Here is a 27,065-nt window from a genome sequence, read left to right on the forward strand (position 1 = left end):
GGATTTTGTATGTTATGGTAATTCTCAGTGATAATTATTTGCTAGCATGCTTTAATTTTCCTATTTATCTGGCTCAAACATTTCTCGTGCTTAACACCTGCAGAGGTCTCTCTTTCTGTAGAGGAATTAGCAAGTCTGCCCAGCCCCTGGAGCCTGTTTGTGAATCTCTAATCCCCTACCAGACTCCACAGCTGCCCAAGACAATGAAAGGCATGAGCCACCACTTATATCTAAGTCCTTAATAATTTGATATCTATCCTGTTCATCCCAGATTTTTTATAAAATAATATTGAAATTCCTCTAATAACATTTTATTGGTGTTAGTCATCACTCTGTCTCTGTGACAGACTGCCTTAAGCAAGAATAAATTACTTAAGGCTGATCAGCTTAACCGGAGGAAAGGTTAGGTTGGCCCATCACATCACAGCTCCCAGCCTTAGTTGAGGGGCTTTGCTCTGTGGCCCTCTGTGGAGCAGAGTACATAGGGCAGAGCCAAGCTGCTTAGTTTATGGTGGCCAGAAGTAGATGGAAGGAGGGAAGGACCAGGGGATGCTCCTCAAGGGCATACCTCTAGTGCACACTTTCTTCCCTAGGTCCTACCTCCTAAAATCTGCCATGCCCTAGTAGTACCATATCTCCTTGGAAAAGCCTCTGAGAAGCACTTCAGACCTGAGTGTAGGCATCACAGAACATTTCTGTTCATATTGACTTTATAATGTATTTTCTGCAGCTCAGCTAAAGATAGACATCTCTCCTGCACCTGAAAATCCCCATTACTGCCTAACCCCAGAGCTGCTTCAGGTGAAGCTCTACCCCGACAGCCGAGTCAGGCCCACCAGAGAAATTTTAGAATTTCCTGCCAGGGATGTCTATGTTCCAAACACGACTTACAGGTAAGATACCTGATTGTGATGAATTCTTGGATAAAATGCTATATTCTAATATTAAAGTAGACTAGAATTAAACTTAAAAAGTGTGTGTGTGTGTGTGTGTGTGTGTGTGTGTGTGTGTGTATATATATATATTACTAAGCTCTGCCTATGTGCCAGGTATAATGTTAATTACCTTACAAAATGTCATCCTCATATTCTAAGCAACTAAACCGAAGGATAGAGAAATTTAAAATATAGCTGAGCACCACACTGTAGTTTGGTGGCGGCCAGTATTTACTTTTGGAGGCAGGATTTAATGTTTGATTAAAGCATTTGAACTGCAGATTCGTGTTTCCTCATACTGAGTGTTAGTAGGATTTTGGTTCCACACAAATCTAATGTATGTGCTTCTGGCCGCATGTTGTATGCAGTCAGCACTAGCTGAGTGTATACCACGTCAAGAGCAGTAAACCATTATTACACACTGCTTCTCAGGTTGTACTGCTGTGTGTGCAGCTGCAGGCTTGGTGTGTGCATGTCCTGCGTGTGAATGACTCTCCTCCTGCCCCTTGTCTCTTTGAAGGTTGTGACTTGACATTTTTATTGGGAAATCTAGCAGGATAGCTCAGAGACAATCTAAGTGGCATTTGGGTTTCTCTCTAGACTGACGCCTCAACACCAGCAGTACTGCTGACATTTCTCAAGTCCCTTAAGCCCAAGCTTTGGAATCAGAGGTTTTACTTCTTTCCTTGCTTATATTTCATTTGATCAACAAGTTACATAGATTCTGTTTTTAAAATGGACCTTTAACCCATTGCTTTTACCAGTGTACCCGTTTAAACCTAGTGCAAGTTACCATGTAGAGTAGCACTGTAAGAAAGAAATGTGATGAAACAACACTTGTAACTTAAAATTTTATAATTGCTATATACTTATAATCAGGTGAAAGTAATAATTTTAATTATTTTACTTAGCATAAATACCATAGAATACAAAAATATTTTTCTTCTCTCTCACTGTTTTCAACATCTTGTGTATATTTTAAATCTTGTGTATACTTAAAATTCTTACTAGTCACATGTAATTAGACACTTCCATGTTGTATAGCTGCTGATTTTGCTGTCCCTCCCTAGGTGATTTTATTTCCATTCTTGTCTTAGTAGTTCTTGACATTGTGCCTAACAAGACTTTACACAGTACAAACCAGACCGTCTTTGAATGACTTCTAGTACAAGTAGAAAATGTATTAGACTCTACATAATCTGTCCCCTGCTTTCATAACCTGGAATTCTTTGTTTCCTTACTTCCTTTCGCCTCAGTCACCTTTAGTTTGTCCGTGAACAAAGCTGGTTTTGCCTAACAGTTCTCCGTGAGACTCTTTGCCTCTCGTCTCCTCCTGTCTTCACTTGCTTCTTTACCTGCCGCTTCCTGGAGGTTGTCCCCGCCTCACTGCCGAGGAGTCTACTTCCCATTCCTCCAGCTCTCTCCTTCCGGTGCCATCACCTGGGGTTATGTGCGAGGAGTCTTTCATGTGATTATAATTACGGTAAAGGGCAAGGACTCCATTTTACAGTTACCTTCTCCATCTTCCTAGAATACAGAAAGCATAATAAATATTTATTCTGTGAGTTAAAAACTGTGAAGCTATAGATGGGTAGGAGAATGAGGTTTAAGTCATGAATGTGGTGTGTGTTTCTGGTATCACGTTACTCTGGTGACTTAGGGAAAGCTAGATGTTGGCTAAGTTTTTATATTAATAAAATATAAAGCACTTGGACTGAAGAGATGGCTCAGCAGTTAAGAGCACTGGCTGCTCTTCCAGAGGTCCTGAGTTCAATTCTCAGCAACCACATGGTGACTCACAACCATCTGTAATGGAATCTGATGCCCTCTTCTGGTGTGTCTGAAGAGAGTGACAGTGTACTCACATACATAAAATAAATCTTTAGAAGAATAAGGTACTTACGACTATTAGAAGAGTTCAGAAAACATATTACTCCGTGTAATTGGTACTTGATGTGAATGAATTCCTGGAGCTTATATCTTAAGAAGATGAAATGTAGGAAGAGATAAATAACACGCACATGTATACACATGAATAAGGAGAGGTTGCAAAACTGAAGTCTGCTGCATACATCACAGGCCTTGCACTCTGCTGCTCACCTAGGAGCGGGAGATTCTGTAAGAGTTCCTTACTTTGGCTTGAAGAATTTCAGAGTCAGGGAAAATAGGAATTAAGAATTTTGAATTGTCTTTTCTTTCATGTTTTTTGCTTATCACTATTACTTAATTACATTCTTAATAGTTTTTGAAGAATTGTGTGAGTATAAAGTTCACAGAGTAGAATAAAGCTTAAAATTGAAGACAGATTTAAATTCCTCACTTCCAGGTTTAGTCTGTCCCTGTGTTTTGTGTCAGTGTTTGTTTGTCTGTGTTCATGAGTGTTGCCTAACTTTCACACTGAGCCGCCCCCGTAGATGCCCATGGATTTTATTCCTTTGTTTTCTGCATCTCCCTCTTTCTCCTAGACTTGTTACGTTGTTTTGTCCCTACCCTGCATGGTTTATCATTAGAACTGGCTGACATGTCAGGCAGTGCAGTGCAGGTCAGCAGCTGGCTGATCCTTTCCTGCCGTGTAGCTGAGGACACTGGACGGTCCTCAAGCGTGCCAGACTGTAGTTTTGTCCAGAAACTGGTTTACGATTACCCTGTAGATTCTCTACGGTTACTTCCTATCGTCTAGACATTATTTACTACCATTCCTTAGCCATTATTTATCATTGTTCTAAAGATCTTTTTGACCTTCTGAGTCACGTTTCCCATATTTTTCTCTCTGGATGTACTTATTTTACTGAAAACTTTCAGTGACTTCTTAAGTGTGGAAGGTACTTTAAAAAATGTAACTGATGGTGTTTCCATTTCACTAATTTCCTTTGTTTATTTTTGAGATGAGGTCTTACCAAGCTGTCCAGGATGGCCTCCCATAGCCTGGGCTTGTGGTGAACTGCTCTGGCCTCGAGTCAGCAACTACAAACACAGGTTTCCTTACTTGTGCCATAATTTTTTGAATCTTTATTCCCAAGTGGACAGTTTTCTTAGTCACAGAGTTCTAAGTTGTAAACCCTTTTTGCTGGTGTCTTGAGCACGTGGCTGATCTCTCGCCTCTAAGTGCTGGCCTCTAATTGCCTCATACTGTGTTGGCAATTTTTTTGTGTCTCATGTTTCTTCTAAAGGCTTTTTCCAGTTACTTCCTTATACCTTATGTCTTAAAATTTCGTGTTGATACTATTTAGTGTTAGATGACCATTACTTAGGCCATTTATTCTAATTATTTTCATTTAAATTAGTTTATTCAGTTCCATAGAACTCATAATTTTGGTGGTTTTTCTTTGAACATGGAGAAACATCAGGTTGAGAATAAGAGGTTTATTTGGTCTGAAATCTAGGTATTACTTCATTTTCCACAGCCTTTATGCTAAAGGACAAAAATGTCCAGCATATATAATGGCATGTTATGAATAAATTGAAATATTCTCATTTCTGGACTATTGTTTGATATATATTCATTAAAGTTGGCCAGACTAATTTTATCTTATACTTTTGCCTCAAAATCCAAATCATCATTTTCTATAAATTTTAATGTCTTACAGTGGAAGTGATGTAATGATATAAATGACATATAGAGAATCATATCCAGGAATTAATAGGAATACTTGAGAAAATCATGTTGTAGAAGCTGAATGGGGTTGAATGTGGGGCTTATCAAGCAAGGCAAACCTTGTTGAGGGAGGCTTTTAAGTGTCTGTCCAATTTTAAAGTTTATAATGTTTGTACTCGCCTGAAGGAAATTACAAGTAGATGCTTCATGTCCCTGTGGTGCACGTGGAATTATGTACAGTGTGTGTGTGTGTGTGTGTGTGTGTGTGTGTGTGTGTGTGTGTGTGTGGTGTGTGTGTGTGTGTGTGTGTTCATACCAGGGTCTGGAGGTCTTCCCCCATCCCTCTATGTATTGAGGCAGGGTCTCTCACTGAACCCAGAGCTCTCTGACTCTGGTCAATTTAGGTGGTAGATGATATGTAGTATCTTAGCAATAAAATTGGAAGGCATAGAACTAATAATACAGATAAATGAAGTTTACCTCAGATGATTGCATATGCTCTCTCAGTGTCATATGAGAGGCCCTGTGCAGTTGTTACATTAGGATAAGCAAACAGTGAGCCCTTTCGTACTGGGAATTTACTCAATGTTTGCAATCGCGTGGAAGTTAGACAGTAGATTCCTTGCAATACTACTTGTGTTCCAGATCATGTCTTCATTGCTACCGTAGCTTCTTGATTTGTATTAGATCAAGGTACATTCAGCTGAGCAAGTCCTTTCCCTTTATTGACATCTGCTGTTTTGAGACCTGACCACACAGCACAGGATATTCTTGGCAGACTGTGAGAGCAGCCCTCTTTCCCAACAGTCGCCTTCATTGGGATTGCCTGTTGAACTTTTGTATCTTTGTTTTTCTATCATGTTCTTTTTTTGTAAGTGTGGCTAGCAAATGTAGTACAACTAAGACTAAGAGACAGTGGCAGTAATCAGTGTGAGATCAAAATAAAAGTAAGCAGTTTGATGCTGTCCTTTGCAGTTGGTAGGATGGACCCTCCTCTTCATAAACATTAGTGATTTCATTGTCTGTGAAATGATCTAAATATAATTTTAAACGATCTGTTATATGAAATTCCACACACACACACACACACACACACACACACACACACACACACACACACACACACACACACACACACACACACACACAGTAGATGGGTAGGCTTTTGTGACAGATAAGGACCACAGTAGCCACAATAATAAATGTTAGTTTTAAAATCTATTTTCATACAAGAGATATAAGAAAGAATTTCAGTTGTAGAAGTTACCACAGAAGGTATTGACACATTGGTCAAAGAAAATACAAAGTGTAAAAAGCTCCTAACCAAAATACTAGGAAATTTCAGGACACAAGGAAAAGATCAAACCTGCGAATAATAGAGGGTAAAGATTCCCAGTTCAAAGGGCCAGAAAACATCTTCAACAAAATCACAGAAGAAAACTTCCTTAGCCTAAAGAAAAAGATGTTTGTAAAAGTACAAGAAGCCTACAGAACACCAAGTTGATTGGACTAGAAAAGAAAATCCTCTCGTCACAAAATAAAACACTAAATGCAGAGGACAGAGAATATCAAAAGCTATAAGGGGGGGGGGGAACCAAGTAACATATAAAGGCAGACTATCCGAATTCCACCAGACTTCTCAGAGACTCTGAGAGCCGGAAGACCCTGGATAGATGTCATCCAGACCCTAAGAGAACACTTTCAATTGCAAATTATGAGTTTTCCCTTGACTTGTTTGATAAGTTTATAATGTACTAGTCACATTTTCCTCTGTTTGATTTCAACTCAGACCAGGTCAGTATGAGCACATGCGGACCATGTGACCTTTGCTTCTTATTGCTCGTCCTCGTATTGTGGCAGATCTCCCTTTGCAGAGCAAATGCTGGTTTTTGTGTATATGTAAATCCTATGAACTTTTTTGGAATAATTGTTTAATGTATAAAATGCATTAACATAAAAAACATTATTTTGAATTAAAGTGATCAAGATATTAGCTATATTCCTTATTAATGAATTAAACTAAAACATTCTGTCTTCTGATACAATCAAAAACACTTGTTTTCTAAGCAGTATTTTCAGATAGCCATAGTAGTTGGGATATAAAAATATGTCTGTTTTTCCAGTATCAGAGTGTTTATATATTGCTACTACTGCTGTGGTTCATTTTCTACATTCTTAATTTCATGTGAATGGTACTTAAAATTAAGGAAACCTATAGAAACTTGAGTTGAGAGGCCAATTTTTTAGCATTTTTATATTGCCACCAAGTGTTTTTAAAAAGTCAAGGTGGTGGTTGTTATCCAAGGCTCCCAAGAGAGAGAGAATGTTCCAGAAATAGGAGCAGCCTGAAAAACATTTTATTCATTTACCCTAAAAATTAAAGTATTTCCTTGGGAAGTATTTATATAGATTATTTTTTTTAAAGGAGTTTGAACAGTGGTAACTAGCACCCAGTTTTTACAAGTCTGCATGTATTTAAGCACTGCCTTTAAGGCCGTTTATGACAGTGCAGGGAGGCAGTTGGTCAGGTGCGTACTCCTGTGTGTGGAACTGGAGACTGAAACGTGGTTGCGTCTCTGAAGATGGACCCCAGCAGTTCTGCACCGTTAAGGTTGTTGGGTGTTGCTGATTCAATAAACCTAATCACTTTTACCTTCGTTACTACCTCAGAGCATCTGAACGATAACGGACAGTTGTTATGGTTTTGATGGAATTCTTTGTTATGTTTTATATTTTCTAAAATTCAGTTGAAATATCACCTTATGAAGGCATAATATGGGGACTTGTTAACCCTACTTTCATAACCTTGAACGGCACAGTTGAGGCCAATTGAGTAATTTTGCCCTAGGTAATTTGCACCCACAAAGAATACTTTGGACTTTGCTAAAAGGGGCAATTGTTTGATGACTCGGTTTTCAAAACTGCAGTGTTAGATAACCACTCCGTATGCACTCGGAGGTACATTGTTTGCGGGTGTTAATGATGCAGAGAATAAAAAGAAACCCCAAGCCATGAGGTAATACTATTGTTCTGTACACAAGGTCACATATATATATAGTAATAAAAGTTTTGAATACGATGTATAAAGTAGGGATTTAATAAATACTGGCTAGTGAACACATATCTACTAACATTTGAGTAAACTGACTGCCAGCTGCCCACTTTTTAGGATGATGTCAGCGTGAACATACGCTTGTTGTAGTATAAAAGAATATGTAGTAGCTTCTACAGCAGCAGTGAGGCTGGGATGGATGGCCTGTACTCTGCCCTCATTGGCTGAGAGTAAGCCTTTGGTGGGAGGTTTCACAGTGATTCCTTCGATTTGGAGCTCTGAGCTTTTGATCTTTGTTTGTGAGTCACTGTTATAATCTGCTAGGTCTATGCACTGTTGCCATTTGATGGCTGGAGATACAAGTGCTGCAGCATTCAAGTAACGAGCTACCATTTACCAGGTCTGTGGAAGAAGCAGGATTGCTGTTCCTCAGAATATTTCCTGTCCAATCAGGGAGGGAGGAACTGTGAATGGATAGAATTAACCAGAAAAGTACTTAAAGGTTGTTTTAAAGTACATACACATTATTTCAAAAGAGCAATGTTGTGTTGGGGAAATTTGTTAAAAGAGGAGCCAGGCATGGTGATGCACACGTACAATTCCTGACTGTAGTAAGCTGAGAGAGGCATGTTTGAGGCCAGCGGGGCTACACACCCGATCCCTGACTCTGGGATCCCGGTGTGCTGGGAGGGTTTGAGTCTGGCTCTTTAGTCACGAGTCCTTGTGCTGTTCCTATGAGGGTGGAGCTGTGGGCGTTTGTACAGTCCACAGCAGAAATGCGACTCACAGTCTAAGAGCAGATTTCTCAGGAGATTTTTAGGGAACATATCTCTTTATTAAAGATCGATTTATGGAATATGAGATATGACCACTAGCCTGTGTTCTAGTGGCAGGTCATTATCTTATAACTCTAAAATCTCTAAAGGGATATATTTGAATTGTTCTCAGCTGTTGTATTTCTATAGCAAACTACAATAAACAAAAGAGGAACTATATCATTGTTATAAACTTGCTGAAGCACAGTTGAGTAGGAAATAAAACTAATGGGCTAGAGGCAATTCTTGAGAAGAAAGCTTTTCTGAAGAACATTTCAAAATGTACAAGAAAGTGCGTCCACAAGTTCAAGTAAAACAAAACAAAACAAAATAAAAGCAAAAAAAAATAAAAACCCCCCAAAACATTATCTATGTGCCAGTCTCCCTGTGACTTACAGCCTGGTAGTGCTGCTGGTGGTTATCTAAATTAGAAGGGTATGAAGTGGGAAAGGAGTTGAAAAAGGCTGGGCTGCTGCTTGATGGATCTGTAATATAGGGTGCCTGGGGGTGGGGGTGGGGGGCGGCTAGTAAGCAATGTGAGAAGGAAATATGAACAATGACGATGGGTTGAATATATAGAGTTGGGAAATTTATCCGTGAAAAACAGCGTCCATGAAGGTAGACAGAATATAAGAATTGTATTGGGACTGGGGAGATGGCTCAGTCAATTAGTAAAATGCCCATTGAATAAGCATGAGGAGCTGAGTTTACGCCCCCATCTTCTGCTACAGAAATCCAGGCCTGGCAGGGCTCCTCTTGTTATCTGCCTGGTGCCAGAGACAGGTACATTTGTAGAGCTGTTTGGCCAGCTGACTAACCTACTGAGTTCATGAGCCTCAGGTGCAGAGAAAGGTGTACAGAAATCAGGTGGAGAGTGATTGAGGAAGGGAACTACACAGACTTTTGAATGTGTGCATACTTACACATGCGTGCACTCCTCCATGAACATGCACATATTTTCCCTCTTACACACAGGCCTCCCTTCCCCACCAGAAGGCCATGTCGCTGATGGTAAGAGGATCTGAGGAAGGACAGGCTATAAAGATGAAGCCCAGGGAGGGGTAAGCCATGCTGAGTGCAGTGGCTTTGGAATTCACTTAGTACCAAGTACTGGAGAGGGTGAAGGGAAAGTGGCTGGGCAGGTTCCACTGGGTTACATAGCTCTGGGTCTCCATCCAGAGAATCAAGGACAGGGCAACACTGAAATGCAAAGAAGGGACCTTTCTGTTACCAGAATAATCTCTGAATCTGAGCATTCTATGAGGAAAAAAAAAGACCAATTTGGTACTTCTTTCTAAAAGGAACAAAACTATATGAGAATCTAAGAAACAAAACAGGAAAGCCCCGCGAAGCCCCGCTGTGCTGCGGAAGCAGTCACTTTGTTTCCCGGGTTTCCGTCCTTCTTCCATAGGGGGCCAGCTTGGTATTTAAATGTAAAACTCAGAGTAAATTTCCAGCAAGTTAGGTAGTAGCTCTGAGAACTGTAGCTTTTTCTTGCCTGTATTCTTTTATGTTTTTCTGTAGAAAAATATAGGATCCACATAGACCATATGTATCTCCTATATGTGATTTAAAAATATGTATGACATAGGATAACTAAATAATGCACACTATTGCTTGAGGCAAGTCACATTATAACTGGATACTGCACTATCTTTAAAAACTTGACTTAACTCAGTTTCCCTTGTTTTTAACATAGTTTTGGGAGGTCTGGAGGGATGGCTCGGTATATAGAACACTGGCTACTGAGGTTCGCTTCCCAGCACCCAACAGCAGCTCCCAGCTGTTTGTAACTCCAGTTCCAGAAGATCCACCCACACCCTCACACATGTGTGCAGGCAAAACACCACTTCACGTGGAATTAAAAACAAACGAACAAAATGTGTCTGTGTGTCTGACCTATGTCTGTGTGCCAATGAAGGAGAGAAGGCATTGGGTCCACTGAACCTGGAGTTACAGGTGAGGTGGATACTAGAAACCAAGAGTTCTTACAGCCACGGATTGAGAAACTGATTTGAAACACTGCTGACAGCTGATGTTATGATAAAGATATTTGTATCTGACCATCCTTGGAGAGTTAAAGCTTAAATTACTTTTTAGAAGCAATCATGTTTATTGTATTATCTATGAATTTTTAAACATACATGCCTATTATGCTTTAGAGTATTTGAGAAGATACTATGATTTTTAAGACTACTTAAAAACACACAAAATCTTAGATCCACATCCTACCCAGGGATAACAAATTCTGATTAGACTTCCATTTAATGCTTCAAAGGCACTCATTCTTACTGCATTCTTACAGAGTCACTTAAAATGCCATAGTATTAAGTGTTAAAATGTATACAATGTTCAAGGTATAGATAGCTAAGTATACACTAAGTTACTTTAGCATAGTCTTGATTCTGAAGAATCAGCACAGCACAGTAACCTGGGTCTCCTGTGTTGGCAGACACACAATCTGGTACAGACATAGTTGCCCTCAGCTTTCTTACTTGATGTCCTTTAAGACCACGTACTCTAGACTGTGCTGTAGAAAAATGAAGCATAGTTTTGAAAGTTCCTGTTACGGATGCATATTCTAAATAGTCTGGGCTTAATTTTGAAACTAGCAATATAGCATTTGAGAATTGTAAAATACCACTTTTTGAAGTTTACCGTAAACTTTTTTTTAGTTGAAGTTTTAAGGCTTTTAATTTAAGAATGATTTAGAACTTACCCATTATAATTTATATTGGAATCATGGTTTTTGTAATTTTGGGTTTTTGTTTTGTTTGCTTTTGTGGTTTCATTTTGTGTTTTGTTTTATTGTGGCAAGGTTACTCTGTGTATCCCTGGCTGTGCTGGAACAGACTCTGTAAAGCACACTGCTCTCAGACTCGGAGATCTGCCTGCCTCTACCTCCTGAACCCTGGGATTAAAAGCGTGCACCACCACTCCCAGGTGACTTGGGCCATCTTAAATGGATTCCCAGATCATAAACATGAACAAGTGATACTGTAGGAGTTTGATTGAAAATATAAATTGTGTTATATTGATGCAATGATATCTGATCTTAACAATGACTTTAAAGTTAATTGAAATTCAATTCTCAAGCTTTCCACTAAAGATTTAATACCAGATTGCTGTACTACAGTGTGTGGGCGGATTTTAATATTTAATGTGTTGGTCTTTTAATTTGTCTCAGTTAAGCTGACGCTTCCTTAGGTGGTCGGCTGGAGCATCATTTTGGATGATTTGATAGAGTAGAGCTTTCCGCCCCGAGGCCTCCAGGAGATCCCTCTTCTCCGCTCTGGTTTGGATTTGGCTCTGGGTTTGTTGTATTTACCATTTAGGTTGTTTTCTCCACACACGTCGCTGAACCACCAGCCACCTAAAGAAAACAGACATGTGGTTTAATTGGACAAAGGTCTAGTCAGTGTTAGATTTTTCCATGGTTTTATTTTTCATGTAGCTGTTACTGTATTGTAGATGCATGCATCCCAGTATTTCTTATTCTGTGTGACTCATGTGCACCATCAACATAGTGAGGAACATTCTAGGTAAAACAGCTGAACCAGAATTTACACTTAAAGCTACAATCAACAGATTTTTTTCTTTGGAGAGAATGCTTGCTTGAGATTAGTATTTTAAAGAACACATTATAGATAATAGCTAAAACCGTAGGGGATACTTTGAAAGAAAAAGTGTTGTCATTAATGAGATACCTGAATAACTTTCTGGACAGTAGAGCTGTCCCTTTGCTCTGTGATCCCATGTAGAAAACATCAGGTCTCTGTGTTCTGGTAGGGCCTCAGGGATATTGGCAGCAATCTCAGCCACATGTAGCGTGTAGTTGGTTTCATGATTGCCCAGATGAAAGGAATATTCAGCATAGTGCTTGCTGTCCTTCCAGTCTTGTAGCTCCAGTCGTAAGATGTAGTTAGACTGTTTAACTATAGCGTAGATCTTCTCTAGGCCCAACCAGAATTCTCCTAAAGAGAAAAGTTAGGGGGAAAAAGCCCTGTGTGTTGTTAACTACAGATCAGGTCCTGACTGACTTGTTTGTCTGTGTGTGGGGGTGTGTACCAGGGTCTCACTATTTAGCCCAGGCTGGTCTCAAAGTTGCTATCTTCCTACCAAAGTGCTGTAATTACAAATATGTCCAATCATTTTCAGTGGCCAGTTTTTATCATCATTTTCAGTTTGTTGGTGTAAATGAATTTAGTTCTGATTCCTGGGTTACTTTGAAATCTTGTAAAGCATTTGTATTATTGGTGTTATGGTGTACACTTGCAATGCTAATCCCCGGGAGGTCGAGACTGAAAGGATTGTTTAAAGTCTTCCACCACACAGAGCTGTTCAGGTCCATCCTGGACATGGGACCCTATCTCAAAAACAGGAAACAAATCCTTTCTAAAACTTACAGTAGTTCAGAGTTTTGTGAAACTCATGTCTGTGTATATGCACTGTCCCTCCCTTCCTGTCTCCCTCTGTTTTTGATCTGTCTGTCTGCTTTTCTTTGAGTTCTGATGACTGAATCTGACCTCATGCATGTGCTGAGGAAGACTTTCCCACTGGACTATATGCCCAGCATTATTAAAGTGTGGCTTTTTTCTCCCTTATAGTTAATTAAGCCTGTTTTAAGTCTGTATTAAAATCTTGTCTTGATAACTCCAACTTCGTTTCAAAAATATATTTTATAAAATGTTTTATGTATGACACATTACATCTTTATAGATATTTTTAGGTTGGTCATTGATAGAGTAGTATCTCTCTCGTACCTCCTTATGTATACAGACACCACTTTACCACCACTGTTCATTAATATACCCACATTCCGTCAAGGGAATGCTTTTATATGTCCAGTTCTAGATAATAGTGATAGCATTTTTCTCAAATGTGAAATTCTTTTAATAGAAAAAGGATCTAATAAATTAAAAAATGAGATTTGAATGTTCTATTAATAGTATTTTTCTCTATAATTAAAACTATATGGGATTAAAAACAGTAGTAATGTAAGTAGGTCATCATACAGCCTATAATGAAGTGTTTAATGACAGGGATAAATATTATTGAGTTAGGAAACTTCACTTAGGGATTATAAATGGAATTAGTTTCTAATTAGAAATAAGTCAGCATTCTGAATTGTCAGTCCCTTCCTTTATTGTTAAACTCAATCCCAGAAGAATTAGAACTGCAAAATACCACTGGATAGACCAATCTCTTTAGGAATTTAAGTAGTACCATGAATAGAGAATTTTAAAAATAATATAGTAGTACTGAATCTTAAACATTTTTTTGTGTAATAGCAGACGACTTCTCCTTTATAAGTGAATAGCATACATTCACAAATATCTATAATATAAATCGTGTTTAAGTATCTGTTTACTTTTATTTTTTTACTTTATTTTTATAGTTTTGCTTTACAATCAAATAGAATTCATTTTCTAGAACATGCAGAGACCCACAGTTATGTAGTATATGCTTATAATATGGAATAATTACAGGTAGGGTTGTAGGAGTTAGACACCGTATCTCTGACGGTGACCCTGTCCCTTCTAACTCTCGCTCTGTGTTCCTATCACTTTCTTTGTGCTGCTGGGGATCAGTCCCAGTGTCCTGCTGGCCGCGTGTTCCGCCACAACTGTGCCTCCAGCCCATTTCACCTGTGTTACGTTGTGCTTAGGATATCACTGAAAGAGCGCTATACTGCTATCTTTGCAGCTCATTTGTAGCATGGCCCCTCACTAGAGCCAATGGCGTGTACTATGTTCCTTAATAAGACTTATGATAACCATGAACTATAGAATTAAGTTTCAACAAGCATACATGAGAGCAGGCATGCAGTAGTGATAAGTACAATGAGATCATTGCAGTTGCTATCATGGATAATATTTACCAATCAGTTTTATGAAGACTGGGGTCTGCTTTTGCTTATTGTTACATTTCCACAGCCCATTTTATAATTGCTGCTTAATTTATAATTCTTAATGTCGAGAAGGAGTATCAATGTGTGGCCCAGACAGGTCTTGAACTTTCAACTCACCTGCTGCTCCCCCTCCCCCTTGCCCAAAAGTGCTATGGTCTCAGGCCCGTGTCAACACACCCAACTAATACTATTAAATCAACAGATAAATGAATGATGCAAGGAAATCACTTTACCATCAAGCCTCCCAAAACCCTTTTCGTAGTTTTCCCACGTTTGGTTGAAGTTTTGAGAGCCGTCTTTCCGGTGTTGAATTAATGTCCGTGGAGTGCCTGGAGAGTGTGAATGAATGTAGTTATTTTTAGTAGATTAAAGTGGACAGGAAAAATAATCATGTTTTGAGTTTGGTTTTGACTTTGGCTTTGTGAGTTGATTTATTAATTTGGTATTATATAGTTAGGGCAATACTTATTATGATCCCAGATTTGCTGAATAATCACGTTCTGTAGGTTGATAACAGTAGTTTTAGTAATAAGTACTGAGTACCTTGAGTTCACTACAACCCATTCTCACTTAGGTGGGCTTACCTGATTGGGTGTCACAGTAGACATTAAACACTTGAGAGCTGCTTGGTCTAATAGTATACACGCCACTTGTATGTTCACCTCTGTTATAAATGGCAGAGCAGTCAGCAGGCAGATCTAGGATTAATAGACATTAGTACGAAATATTTAGGAACAGAAGTATCTTTGGAGTTTGCAGTTTTACTACTACTTCATGTAATTAATAAGAATGTTCTGTAATATTTATGCTAAAGCATGCTTATTGGATAAGAAACTATCCAAATAACATTAAAATAACATTTCCAATTTATTTTTAAAGAAAATGGAGAATTTTCAAAAGCATTATCTTGTTAGACATAGAGTACTAAGGAGCAGAAGCTGAGACCAGGATTTGGTCATAACTTGAAGCAGCAGATGTATGGAAGCTGATTGTACAGGAAGAGCTAATAGGTAGCTCTCCAATGTGAGTTACAGAAACAAAAAGAACTATTGGCAATGTGTCATTTTTGCAGCAATTTGACCGGAAATAGTGATTTTGGTTCCCTGGAACATTTATTTAACTTGTGAAGGATTTTAGGCAGATAGGAAAGTAGAAGTTTTGAGGAGAATTCCATGAGCTTTTGGGTTTTAGAAGTGCATGCTTTCTTTATACACATGAACATACCTTGTTTCTTGCTTTAGAAAGTAAATTCTAATAGATACGGGGTTTTTTTTTTTTGTTTGTTTTATTTGTTTGTTTTATTTGTTTTTATTTTTTTGCAGTCTCACCCTAGCTCAGGCTAACCTGAAACTAACTGCAGTTAGGCTGTTCTCAAACTCACATTGGTTCTCCTACTTTACCCTCTCAAGTGCCGGGATTACAGCTGTGAGCCACCATGCCCTGACTAGGAGTACTCTTTAACCATGACCTTTGTGGCTCTCCGGGGGTTTTATTAGTATGAGCTTATTCCCTTTCTACACCTGTAGTATTATTTTATATCTCTGAAATTAATAATTATTGCATGTTTTTATATCAGCTTCATATCTTAAGAATGTCATTTATAGTGTTAAAATGTAAAGAAAGACAGACAGACAGACAACAAGGATCCAATTATATTGACATTTAATGATAGCATTTGGTACATATAGCTTTTTACTCTTATCCTGTATTAGATCAGATCTTAACAATAGAGAATTTTGTAGAGAAAACTGGCCAAATTATCTTACCATTTTGTTCTATATTTTTTGCTTCCTTCAGATGAAGAGGGGGAGTAGTTCTTGGTGCTCTTGGTTTAGAATAAAGAGAATTTTCAGTGGGTTCTTGAATGCCAGTCTTTCTGAGCTGATAAGAGAATATAAATCTACTTTTAAAAATGCTGTCGTATATATAATTAGGGACTGCTGGGTAAGTATATCAGAAGTACATTTCAGGACAGAGTACTCGCCGAGCATGTTCAGTGCCCTGACCCAAGCAAAGAGGAATAAAGAGCGCTTCCCAGCATGGACAGACATTCTATTCTTGAGACATTTAATCAAGAGCACTATTTAATGAATAACAAAATTAAAAGAATGAAACAAGCAAAACAAGAGAGACATTGATTAAAAGGAAAAGAGCCAGTAAGACTATATGCTTTGCTTAAAATATTTGAATATATTCTATTTTCAGCAGTGTGGATTACAAACTTAGCTAACTTTATTAACTTGCATTTGCTAAATATGCTATTGCAATGTCAGTTCCAAAATATTGAGTTCCTACAATGTGTTTATACAGTATTCTGTATGAAGAATATACAGCATTCTATAATTAAAGTGATAGAAAAAGAATCGCAGGTTCTCAGATCTTCCAGTTTAATTCAGAAATAGCTTTCTATTTATGCTAAATATAAATTACAGGGGGGAACACAATATAATGGCTTTGGGGAAGACTTTTTATTTTTTATTTATTGGCCTGGGACAGCTTCACTGACGTTTTTGTATTTGATAATATTATATAAGAAGTCCAGATACTAGGGGGAAAACCAGGATTCTAGACAGAGACCACCTAGATGGAGGCCCTGGGGAGCAGCGTGTTTGACGCAGTTGGGGAATAGCCGGGAAGCTGGTGAGATAATGCAGGTCAGGCCATTGCAGGTTCAAGAGTGACGAAGAGCAAGATAGGAAGCCGTGTAGAGGCTTTGAGCAGAGCAGATTCATGACCTGTTTTAAAATTTAATAAGATCACATTAATGGAATCAGTTATGGATCCCCTCTCCTCGCAGTTCCACAAGATAGACTCTACTGTTTTCTTGGTAGGATGCGTGAGGAAGCTGCATGGGACAGGTTAATTGCTTGGTTGTACAGAAAGTTTTGCAAGCAGATGATTAGCTGGGGAGTGCTGTCTTAGCCTATGTTTGCATCAAGTGTTGCAACAGTCTGACTTAGCATTAGACTACTTACCTGATTTTCTATTTCTTTTATCTGAATGTGCTGTTGACTTAATTGTTTATATTGTTCTTCCACACTTTGGAGGAGTTCTCTTATGCTGTTATCTTGCTGTTCTACAAAACTCTGTAAACAGATTGCAGTATGTTTAAAATGTCTTCTGTCTTTTTGTTCACAGTTTTATTTACTTATAACAGTCATGTAATTTTTAAACTAGTAGTGGGTGAGAAAAGCGAACCCTAGCTTCCCTTGTTTTATGTTTTTTTCAGATAATATACACTTTGGTTACTGTATTAAAAAATTGCCAAATCTAAAACTTTCTGCATTTTATTTGAAGTAAGAGAAACAATGTTTCAAAGGAATTAGAATATGCCATTTACTATATTAATATATTTTTGTTCTTAGAACAGTTTTAAATGTGTTTTTAAAAAATTACCTTTTGTAATTATCAGTAGCACAGGAGTTGAATGTTACAAAGTTATTTAATAGTGTGAAATATAAATTTTAGCTCTTTTCAAATATAATGGTAGGGAGGCAACTAAACTAAAGTTCCAGAGGATAAATTTATTTCTTGAAAAAATTATTTCTTGGAAAAATATGTTAATAATCTAGCAGAGTATTTAAAATAGTATGTCTTAAAATTTATTTTACAAAGTCCACATTGAAACCAGTCAGAATGCTGTGATTTCTACTTACTTTAAGTGACGTTACCTCTGGGTGCTCCCGAGCCCCAGGCGGGTTCTGAGTCAAGCTGGTCAGCTGTTCCTCCAAAGCCCTGACTCTGTGTTGGAGCGCCATCTTCTCCTCCAGTAGACTTTCAAGCTTTGAGTTCAGTTCGAGTGACATATTCTTCACCTCTTCGTTTTTAACTTGTAGTTTAGATGTGGTTCTTCTTAGCTCCTTTTCCTCTTCTTTGATTTCATTGGTTTGAAGTGATAGGTCATAAAAACACTGATCAAATATGTTGAGCTTCTGAAATATGTCATTAATTTGTCCCTTTGTCTTATGGACAAAATCTTTAAGACCGTGACCCAGCTGCAGGAGGCCATTGGCTAAAATTTTGACATCATCCAACATAGCAAATCTTGATTTTGGCTCTGATGGTACAGAATCAAATGGCGAAAGGTCTGGATCAACTCTGGACGAAATTACTAGAGGAACAACAAAAAGGAGCAGCTTAATTGTGTGCATTTTTGTCTCAATTATTCAATTTCAAGCAATTTGGAACGTCTTCCTCCGGTAAGGAGACCAGGGCCTCTTGACTTTATATACACAGCTATTTGCTGCATGCACACAAGGTTGGCAGGTGAATGGAGTTAACCATTAAGCTGAGCTAACTTGTACGAATGTAACCCTCCCCCATGTTGTTAGATCAATGGCAACTGAAATCAAGGAAATGAGCAACTAACAGGAGGTAATTTTAAAAATTGATGTTTAGTTAAATTTGCTGTATTGACAATTATATTTTTAGTATTAAGGTATCTACCCATTTTTAAAAATTCATTTTAATTTTTTCTTACTATAAGAGATTTACAAATAAACCTTAATTTTTTGTTTGCCATTAAAACTGAGGAAAAATTAAGTATCTGCACTCCTGAATGTAGTTTGTTTATCCTGTAAACAACCACCATTCACCAAATCTTGGGCGAAGCCTCTCCACATTCTTGAGGTAGTGCTGTGCTTCTCATTGCTGTAGCCTATGTTTCTGTAGTCTGTAAAGGCCAGCATATAACTATATATTTATTATTTGTCACTAGAACTATTGCTTAATATCCTTACTTCAAATATGTCTTAACCATTCTTATATGTTATCACGAATTCCAACATAGTGTCAATAATGTTATTTTCCCCCTTTCCATGTTTTACACGTCTATATGTCATAGACATACATATGTGTATGTATGTGTGTGTATGTAGATAGATGCACACACAAGTGAAGTAGCAATAAATATGTGATGATTTGAATATAAACTAGAATTAAACCCCAATGCTTCTAGCAACAGAGATTTGACCATCATTTTCTGAAGTTTGTGAACTTCGTACTGTAAATTTTAAAAAATTTAACAAAGGTAAAGATTAATATTATATTTAACAGTAAATGTTCCATTGTTCTCAATTGATGTTCGAACTAAAAATTATAAGGACTTAAGTTATGGGTGGTTATCCTTAGTATTACTACAAAAAATTTGGGGAAATGAACATAATAAAATTACTGAGTAACTTCTAGAATCACAATGTTGTTTGGTTCTAAAAGATAGCTTTAGTGTTTTGACTTTATACAATTATTCAGTTTCCCCATTCATTGGTTTCCTCATTTATTGGGATAATTGTACTATATAATTTGTAGCTTTGTTTTGCTTTAGAACAGTTCTGTTATGTAGCCCAGGCTGACCTCAGATTTGTGCTGATTCTCCTGTTCTAGTGTAGGACTATGGGCATTTACCACCATGCATCGGGATCAAGTTCATAGCTTAAAAAAATATTTTATGTTTGGGTGTTTTGCCTTCATGTGTGTGCATGTACCATGGTAGAGGTAACATGATGACTTTGGATCCCCTGGAGTTACAGAGGTTTGTGAGCCACCATGTAGGTGCTGAGAGTTAAACCCAGGTCCTTTGGAGAGCAGCCCATGCTCATATCTGCTGAACATCTTTCCAACTCTCATGTGTATAGCTAGGTTTTTTTGCAATGAAAAAAAATCAATATAAAACATTTTAAATTAAGTTGTCAGGCAAAATTTCACAAATTATACCATTTCTAAAATTCAATTAATAAACTTTAATTCATTCCTGTCATAAAATGGAGGCTCTCTATTGATTAAGTATTATGGGTTTGACTGTAATGGTTTCTTTAGAGAAGGAAAGTTTGCTTGCATACTGGCTGTGAGCATGATTCTAGAGCTGTGAGCATGATTCTAGAGCTGTGAGCATGATTGATTCTAGAGCTGTGAGCATGATTCCGGAGCAGTGCCGCTTGCACTGGCACCTCAGCCTGTTGCTCTTCAGCTCCCCTACCCTTCGTCACAGCTGTCTGCTTCCTCTGTTCCCTCCTTTGTCCAGTGGAGATAATACTTTACTTAGGGTTGTGAAAAGATTAATGTTAGTATTTTCAAATCACTGTAATTGATCTTGCTGTCTAATAGGCACTGCATGTTATATATCAGCTATCCTTTGTAGTTAGAAACAACATGCTTACACTCAGAATTTACTAGTGAAGGCTGATGTGAAGAGTATATAGACATTGAACTTTTCGGATATTTAGGTTTTAAAAGGTTTGCTCTCTTGAATTTTGGTTAGGAATTTTATCTTTTGATTAGCCTATATATGTGTGTGTACTTTCTCGTTGGAGGATGTGTATGTGGGTGGTAGTGGTGCTTGAACCTAGAACCATAGTGTACAAGGCAGACACTTTCCCACTGAGCAGTTCTGCAGCCCACCCAAGTATACATTTCCTTAAGTATGCATTACAGAATTATATAAATACTTTTGGCTGGAATAATAAACAAGCATGTACATATACATCCACTCAAATACAAAAGTGAACCAGTTTCATGGAAAAGTGTATTTGAGCTAGAGTGAACAGTTCCATTCTCTCCTTTCATGGACGAGTTAGTTAGTGATCCTTGGTCATGCAGGGCATATTTCGAAACTTTTCTTAACTAAGCTGTCAGCTTTTGTGGTTTAAAAATATTGACCTCGGAATTCCATCCACCTCGTTGAGGTTCATGATGAGCCAATCTCTCTGCTCTGTTACACTATACATTTTTCGTAAATGATTATTACTTTATATCCTAGCTCCTAGGTATTGTACATTTTAGAAACATTAACTATTCATGGGTTGTGTAAGAGTTTTTCATATAATAAATGTAAAACATATATCTAGAAGATGCAAGTCATTTTAATATAGCGATTTCCTTAATAGAAAAGGAACTGTGAAGAGGGAACCCTTTCTTTTAAAGAAATTAATTTTATGTGCATGTGTGTTTTACTTGCATGTGTGCCCATGCAAATGGGCATCCGATCCTTTAGGACTGAGGTGGAGACTGTTATGAGCTGCCACGTGAGTGCTAGGAATCAAACCCAGGGTCCCAGGAAGAATAGCCAGTGCTGCTAACTGCTGAGCCATCTTTCCAGTCTCCCAAAAGGGGCCCTTTAAATAAAACCCTGACCAAATACAGCCAGAATCCCAAAGAAAATAAAGCACTGTTAAACAAACTCGATACTTAACTTCAGAATCCCTGTTTCTAAGAGTCACTATTCAAAACTTCCTAGTTGTACTGGGTTCTAGGACCCTCAGGAGCTTTAACATGCTACGGCCATACCAATCACAGAGGCTGCTTGCTTTCCCAAGAGTGTGCAATATTATGGTAATAGGACTTCCAAATTAAAAACGAGATGTATTTTGGCTCTTTAAAGAATTGTTTTTTATTTTATATACATAGGTGTTTTGATTCCTTATCTGTGCCTCACATGTGTGCAGTGGCCAGAAGAAGGTATTGGATTTCATGGATCTTGATTACCTTGTAGATAAATGGAAGACTAATGCAATGTTTGTTAAAAATAATTGAAAATAGCCGAGAAAAATATGTATGAATAGAAATGTGAATTGAAAAAAATTCAAGAATACTACATTAGCTCTACCCTTTGTCTGATCAGAACAGCAACATGAGTTGAGTAGACATTAAAAAAAGAGGTCAGTGTCAGAGCTGGTTTAGCACAGTGCCTACCCAGCCAGTGCGATGCTCTGCGTTCCATTCCCAGCACTGCATTGTTTTAGTCTACTTATGGGCATTTCTGTCCTGTTCAGCTACATGTGCCCTGTGACCAGAAAAGGCTTTTCAATATTGCCTGTTTTTTGATCATGTTATCATAAGTGGGCGTGGATGTGGGGAGTACACTTGTGGAGGTTACAGGACAGTTTTGTAGAGTCATTTCTCATCGTATGCCTCTGTGGGTTCCAGGATTGAATTCACTCTTAGGCTTGAAGAACACACACTCCTTACCCTCTAAGACATCTCATTAGTCTGTCTGTCTGTCTGTCTGTCTGTCTGTCTGTCTGTCTCTCTCTCTCTCTCTCTCTCTCTCTCTCTCTCTCTCTGTGTGTGTACTCAGCATGTTACAGGTTAGAGAACAACTATCAGTAGTAATCAACACTCCTTCCACCTGTAGTCACCACGCTTGGTGGCAATTGTGTTAGCAGTCCAAATCTTTCTTTGATTCCCCATTTTTTTTTTTCCCCCCCGGAGCTGGGGACCGAACCCAGGGCCTTGCGCTTCCTAGGCAAGCACTCTACCACTGAGCTAAATCCCCAACCCCTGATTCCCCATTTTTTAACATCCTGTATAATATTTATGGGCGAGCAATATGGAGTCAGTTAGCTAGTTGTAATCATCTTTGATTTTTCCTTTTTTCCCCAAGCACGTCTTTTTATCTTATTTTTTTATTTATATTTCAAATGTTATCCCCTTTCCTGGTTTTCTGACCATAAATCCCCTATCCCATTCCCTCTCCCTCTGCTTCTGTGAGGGTGTTCACCCACCTCTTTCTGCCTCCCTGCTCTGACATTCCCTTACACTGAGGCATCCATTGGTACCCAACAAGGCCATCCTCTGCTATATATGCAGCTAGAGCCATGAGTCTGTCCATGTGCACTCTTTGGATGGTGGTTTAGTCCCTGGGAGCTCTGGTTGGTTGGTATTGTTGTTCTTATGGGGTTGCAAGCCTCTTCAGCTCCTTTAATCCTTTCTCTAACTCCTCCACTGGGGACCCCGTGCTCAGTTCAATGGTTGGCTGCGAGCATCTGCCTCTGTATTTGTCATGCTCTGGCAGAGCCTCTCAGAAGACAGCCATATCAGGCTCCTGTCAGCATGCACTTATTGGCATCAGCAATATTGTCTGGGATTGGTAGCTGTATATGGGTTGGATCCTCAGGTGGGGCAGTCTCTGGATGGCCTTTCCTTCAGTCTCTGCTCCAAACTTAGTCTCCGTATTTCCTTCTGTGAATATTTTTGTTTCCCCTTCTAAGAAGGACTGAAGCATCTGCAGAGTCTTCCTTCTTCTTGAGCTTCATGTGTGTTTTTTGTGTTTAGGTTACCTCACTCAGGATGATATTTTTTAGTTCCATCCATTTGCTTATGAATTTCATGAAATCATTGTTTTTAATAGCTGAGTAGTACTCCATTGTATAAGTATACCACATTTTCTATATCCATTCCTCTGTTGAAGGGCATCTGCATTCTTTCCAGCTTCTGGCTATTATGAATAAGGCTGCTATGAACATAGTGGAGCATGTATCTTTGTTATATGTTGGAGCATCTTTTGGGTATATGCCCAGGAGAGGTATAGCTGGATCCTCAGGTAGTTCAATGTCCAATTTTCTGAGGAACCTCCAGACTGATTTCCAGAATGGTTGTACCAGTCTGCAATCCCACCAACAATGGAGGAGTGTTCCTCTTTCTCCACATCCTCGCCAGCATCTGCTGTCACCCGAGTTTTTGATCTTAGCCATTATGACTGGTGTGAGGTGGAATCTCAGGGTTGTTTTGATTTGCATTTCCCTGATGACTAAGGATGTTGAACATGATTTCTCCTTTTTATGAATGAATAGTTTAATAAAACTATGCCATATGGACCATGTTAGTTAGGTTAACTAGTTAACTATGGTAGCACTCTTTAAATTGCCTTGTGCCATTGCATTTTGAGTACTGTTCTCCATTTCATTAGTGTTTGGGGATGAATGGTTTTTTTAAAAACACATTCTTATACCTTATCATTGAAAATCGTATGGTTTTTCACTATTAAAATTATTTAAAGTAAAAAGATATTTTTAAAAACCCTAAATCCATGCATGTTAGTATTTTAGGAATACAGTTTTGCCTACCTTCTCTTTTTTGCTTCTCCCTTCCTTGTCCCACCCCCAGACCCACCTTCCCACCTTTACACACACAAGAATTTCCCATCAACATGATAACGCCACTCCACATTGCTGCTCTGGAGTCAATCCCCACATCTTCTTCTATCAATAAATACTGCTGAACATTGTCAAGGGATCCCATAGTAATTAATCAATCGAACAGATTGACTATTCTTTACCAAGAGTGCTCACGACTATAGCTGTGTAACAGCTTGAGATGCTTAGATGCTTGCACATGTGCCTAAGTCTAAGTATGGAAGTCATTTATGGTCCGCATATACAATGTATAAAGGAGATTTATACAATACTCGAAATAAGACATTGTAGTTTTTTGAAAAGCTTTCATACACAAAACCATCAGACTTGTTGTATGATGCCAGGACTTGGAAAGTTTCATTTGAGAAAGGCACTAAGCACAGTCCTGCACACCTGTAACTAAGCACAGTCCTGTACACCTGTAACTAAGCACAGTCCTGCACACCTGTAACTAAGCACAGTCCTGCACACCTGTAACTAAGCACAGTCCTGCACACCTTTCATTCTGAGAGACACAGAGGCAGAGGCGGGGCTGGCAGTTTCCTGTGTGTTTGAGGTTGGTTGGTCTACCTGGGGGTTCTAAACCACCCAGTGCTACATGGTAATATCCTGTCTCAAAAAATAAATCTTAAAAGCTAGAAGTTATGGGAGAGGGGGAAAGGGAATAACATTTGAAATGTAAATACTTAAAATAGCCAAGAAAAATAAAATTAAAAAAAAAAGAAGGGACAGAGGAAAAAAAAGTTAGAAGAGAAATGCTCAGAGTAAATGTAATCTCTTTTAAAGGTTTTCAGGCTTAGGAATATTTTAAACTCTTGTTTTATTTGGATGCCTATCCCTAATTTGGGGTTCATAACATCATGGTGAACAGTATATCTTTTTATAGTTACTTTGATTATTTTTGATTATAAAAATATTATAATGAATTACTTTCACTAGACTAATCTGTTCCTATGTATAATTCTCTTCTTAGACTAGAAGTAAATTTCTTGAATCAAATCATATCGCCATACCACTCTGCCCTAGCAGTTGGTTTTCAGGGTCTTGTTGGTATTAAAATTTTGTTCATCAGCCCTAAAGTGGTCTTCATATAAGCTCTCGCTCTCACTCTCTCTTGCTCTCTCGCTCTCTCACTCTCCCGTTCTCTCACTCTCTTGCTCTTTTGTTCTCATTCTTTTCACCTAAGTCATTTAGTTTTTTCGTTTTCTGCTTTTATTTTCTATTTTTAGTGTATTCACTTTATATCTCAATTGCTGCCCCCGTTTCATGTCCCCCCTACAGCCCCTCCCACCCCATCCTCCCTCCCCTTCGCCTATGAGAGAGTGGGGTCCTCCCTGTGTATCTCCCCTAGCCTGTCACATCTTGTCTCTTTAGGAGTAGATGCTTTTTTTTTTTCTCACTGAGACCAGACAAGACAGCAGAGTTAGGGGAATGGGTTCCCCAGACAGGCAACAGCTTTTGGAATAGGCCTTGCTCCTGTTGTCCCTGACTGAGCTGCACATTGACTATACATGTGCCAAGGAGGCCTAGGTCCAGCCCATGTATGCTCTTTGATTGGTGATTCAGTCTCTGAGAGCTCCCAAGGATCCAGGTTAGTTGACTCTGTTGGTCTTCCTGTGGGGATCCTATCCCCTTCGGGGCCCTCAATCCTTCCCCAGCTCTTCCATAAGAGTCCCCAAGCTCCATCCACCATTTTGCTGTGGGTCTCTGCATTTGTCTGAGTCAGTTTCTGGGTAAAGCCTCTCAGAGAACAGCCATGTCTGCAAGCATAACAGAGTATCATTATATAGTGTCAGGGATTGGTGTTTGCCCATGGGATGGGTCTCAAGTTGGGCCGGTTATTGGTGGACCATCCCCTCAATCTGCTCTATCTCATTTCTACATTTCTTGTAGGCAGGATAATTTTAGGTCGAAAGTTTTGTGGGTGGGTTGGTGTCTTTGTCACCCACTGGGGTTCTTACCTTTTATAACAGGTGACTTCTTCCGGTTCTATATCCCCATTGCTGTGAGTCTCAGCTAAGGTCACTCCCATTGGTTCTTGGGAGCCTCTCCCATCCCAGGTCTCTGGCATGTACTGGAGATGTCCCCCTACCAACCCCAGCAGCTGCAGATCCCATTCATTCTCATGGTCATCTGGCCATCTCCTCTGTGTAACTCTCATTTTTAATTCTTTATTTTTGTGCTTTTGGTTGAATTATTTGTCTTTATATTGACACCAGGAACTATTAAATCATGTAAGGTATACAGTTATGATACATGCAGGGTAGAATATAGTTATTTTATAGTAACTACCTGACTCTGTTGCATCTTTTGTATTATAATATGCATACATATATTTATATGTACATGTGTGTACATGTTCGTATAAGTTGGTATCCAACTTGTTTTTTGAGACAGGATTTCACTCTGGGCCTAAAGCTCACGTGATTAGCCTAGATTGGATGTTGAGTATGGCCGGGGTCTCCTGTCCCTGCCTACCAGTGCTGGTATTACGGACATGTCTTCAGCTTCTTGAACTGATGTCCCCTGGTTTGCATGACCAGAACTTTATTAATGAGCTATTACTGTGGTTTCTACAATATAGTTTTGAACTATAATGTGACATCTTGTTCCTTGTAAGTTCTTGATCAGAATCATACCAAAAGCACATTTGTGAAATTTGTTTTGTTTGTATCTGCTTGGAGGAGCTAAAATAGAATCAGAAGTGTTTTTAAGTTCTCGGTAATGTTTTAGCTCATAATTCTCAGAAGTCTCTTATAGAAGAAAGAAAATGTTTGGAGTCTGACTGGTTTATGGTCTGTCTTCAGCTTTGGTGTTTAATTTGCTTATGAAAAACAGTAATTTTTCTG

General features: G+C 38.6%; 2 protein-coding genes across 4 annotated transcripts in view; one reads left to right on the top strand and one right to left on the bottom strand.

Moving 5' to 3' along the window:
- Positions 1 to 27,065, top strand: part of Dock7 (dedicator of cytokinesis 7) — a 170,472-nt gene that overhangs the window by 60,432 nt on the left and 82,975 nt on the right. For all 3 annotated transcript variants that reach the window (XM_032901792.1, XM_032901790.1, XM_032901794.1), the window contains exon 14: positions 731 to 893. In XM_032901792.1, the coding sequence (XP_032757683.1) occupies positions 731 to 893 (163 nt within the window). The remainder of the gene's footprint in view (positions 1 to 730; positions 894 to 27,065) is intronic.
- On the bottom strand, positions 10,487 to 18,620 carry Angptl3 (angiopoietin like 3). The gene is made up of 7 exons (XM_032901796.1): positions 17,965 to 18,620; positions 17,284 to 17,394; positions 16,075 to 16,189; positions 14,893 to 15,006; positions 14,542 to 14,637; positions 12,105 to 12,371; positions 10,487 to 11,770 (listed from the first exon to the last, which is right to left on the bottom strand). The coding sequence occupies exons 1-7, from the start codon at positions 18,457 to 18,459 to the stop codon at positions 11,601 to 11,603; spliced, it is 1,368 nt and encodes a 455-aa protein (XP_032757687.1). The 5' UTR covers positions 18,460 to 18,620; the 3' UTR covers positions 10,487 to 11,600.

The sequence above is a fragment of the Rattus rattus genome, chromosome 1 (genome assembly GCF_011064425.1).
Source record: "Rattus rattus isolate New Zealand chromosome 1, Rrattus_CSIRO_v1, whole genome shotgun sequence".
Taxonomy (NCBI): Eukaryota; Metazoa; Chordata; class Mammalia; order Rodentia; family Muridae; genus Rattus; species Rattus rattus.

Bases quoted from the DNA above. Each gene is read 5' to 3' on its own strand.
- Angptl3 (XM_032901796.1), bottom strand. From the start codon at position 18,459: ATGCACACAATTAAGCTGCTCCTTTTTGTTGTTCCTCTAGTAATTTCG. The intron at 16,190-17,283 runs GTAAGTAGTCTA...TTCTCTTATCAG, and splicing joins TAAAAGAAATAGAAAATCAG to CTCAGAAAGACTGGCATTCA. The intron at 14,638-14,892 runs GTAAGCCCACCT...CACACTCTCCAG, and splicing joins CTACTGTGACACCCAATCAG to GCACTCCACGGACATTAATT.